The sequence below is a fragment of the Suillus bovinus genome (genome assembly GCF_016758785.1).
Source record: "Suillus bovinus strain UH-Sbo-P2 chromosome Unknown EDB93scaffold_211, whole genome shotgun sequence".
NCBI classification, from domain to species: Eukaryota; Fungi; Basidiomycota; class Agaricomycetes; order Boletales; family Suillaceae; genus Suillus; species Suillus bovinus.
Window position 1 is genome coordinate 8,730 of NW_024542267.1, and position 1,923 is coordinate 10,652.

General features: G+C 44.8%; 1 protein-coding gene across 1 annotated transcript; it reads left to right on the forward strand.

Moving 5' to 3' along the window:
• Positions 1–894: 894 nt before the first annotated feature.
• EDB93DRAFT_1097314 (uncharacterized protein) lies at positions 895–1,290 on the forward strand (the record flags this gene model as incomplete). Its single annotated transcript, XM_041446864.1, has 1 exon — positions 895–1,290. A coding segment is annotated over one exon (396 nt), but the record flags the coding sequence as incomplete, so codon positions are not given.
• Positions 1,291–1,923: the final 633 nt, after the last annotated feature.

Here is a 1,923-nt window from a genome sequence, read left to right on the forward strand (position 1 = left end):
ATACTAAGCTAATGGGTCGTGTGATTCCCAGTGTTGTTATGAACGACATGACAATTGAGTTTGAGTATGTCTCAAATACTTCCACGTTGAGTGGGCGTGACTTGCACTGGTCGTTGGCAGCCATGACCAGTGTGTTTTATTCACATGTTAGGGTCCATGTTTTGGGCTCTGGTTGCTCCTATAGTGGAGTAGGGCTTACTTAGCAGGCGACTTAGGTTTCTGAGGTCTTCCCTCTCTTTAACCTTTCCCGTCGCCTCACTAGGTGAGCTTGTCATTTAAATTACTCTAACGGCCCTCTTTCTAACCTTTCACGTCACTTCGCTAGCTGATTTTTTGAACACTTTTAACTACGTTACATCAGTAGCTTCCTTCATGTCAGATAATGGAGAACTGTCGCAAACTGCTACCTCAACGGAACAAACCTCCACATCAGAGGGTTTATCAGACCTCCAATGTATTGAGCAGTCCAATGACTTCATCAGTCAATACCTGCATGGTCAAGTCAGCAAAGTCAACGCCATCCTTGGAATTCAAGAGTGCCTTCTCTCTTCCCTCGCAGTCTGAAATGGGAGAAGTCTTGATGAAGCCCTCAACATATACCTTGGAATGCTTGATAGCATCGATGCATCCAAGGTTCAAGCGTCGGAATGAGGACAAAGAGATCTCGGGTCCGTCAAAGAAGATGAGACTCATTGAGAGAATAGGGGTAGCGAACCAGCAGATGAACCTGGAGTCGGTAAAAGAGGATCAAGAGTTGACTCTGCTTCAGAGAATGAAGATAAGCCCAGTTCAAAGAAAGTCAAAGTCATTGATGCAAGCAAATTTCTGTGGGCTCAAAAATGAACCTCAGTGCTTGCCTCTTTACTACAGGATATCCAGGACACCTATAAGCAACTCGAAAACTTTGCCTCTGACCCAAAAAGTGTCGTCACCAACATCTTATCCATCCTGGGGTGTCCACCTTTCCTGCTGAGTGAATGGCTCAACATCGTGCGGTGGAAATACATCAACCTCGCCAAAGTTCTTGACTTGGCACACACAACCAAGTTGGACCCCAAGAAAACCCATATCATTGATGATGAGATTGAGCTCACCCTCCGAGTATCCAAATTCTCTACCGGAATTAAAACCTCCTCGGATCACAATATCACCTTCTCAATGTATATCAAAGCAATTTCCTTTGTCTTCCCGCAGCGTCAAGACAAGTACATCCAATATAACACCTACATTAGTCAACTCTTCCATGCCATGGAGGTCAGACTCCATTCCCATGTCATTGAGTTCAACTGATCAGTCAGAAATCAAGTGGCCATGCACGGAGTTGGAGGAAGGAGTGATCCCTGTCATAAATGGAATTGAGGAACCTGTGAGAAGATGGATGGGGACTGTAGGTTCGCGCACTGCTGTGATCGGAGAGGATGTAGGGAAGCACATCAAAAATCTGAATGTCCGAACTGGGGCAGGACTAAATAAAAGTATCGCCCGTGGACAACACTTTAAGTGCAAAGGTGTTTGGGGAAGTACCGTCTCTGGTTGTAGCCGGATGGCTCTTTGGACTGAATCTGCAGAGCCTTTACCTCATCCTCCTCCTCAAGAATTTCTTAATCTTCAAGCGCTTGAAACCGTTCATGATAATCCCTCACTTTTTGAAGTCTCCACACCTATCAAAATTGATGTCTTCAAATCACTTCTTTTGGACCATCCGAATCAGCCCTTTGACCGTTGTCCTGCATGATGTGGGAATCATGCATGGACATGAATACTAGGTGACCCTCAAAAGACAAAGTCTGTTAGCTTAGTCCTCAGACTAGTCAACCCATACCTTGGTTTCAAACCATGGTCCATATTTCCAGTTTTCCCCAAGTTTCACGATCTGAATATGTTTTGAGGGAAAAAGTCTAATGTGAGATGGGAATCACATTT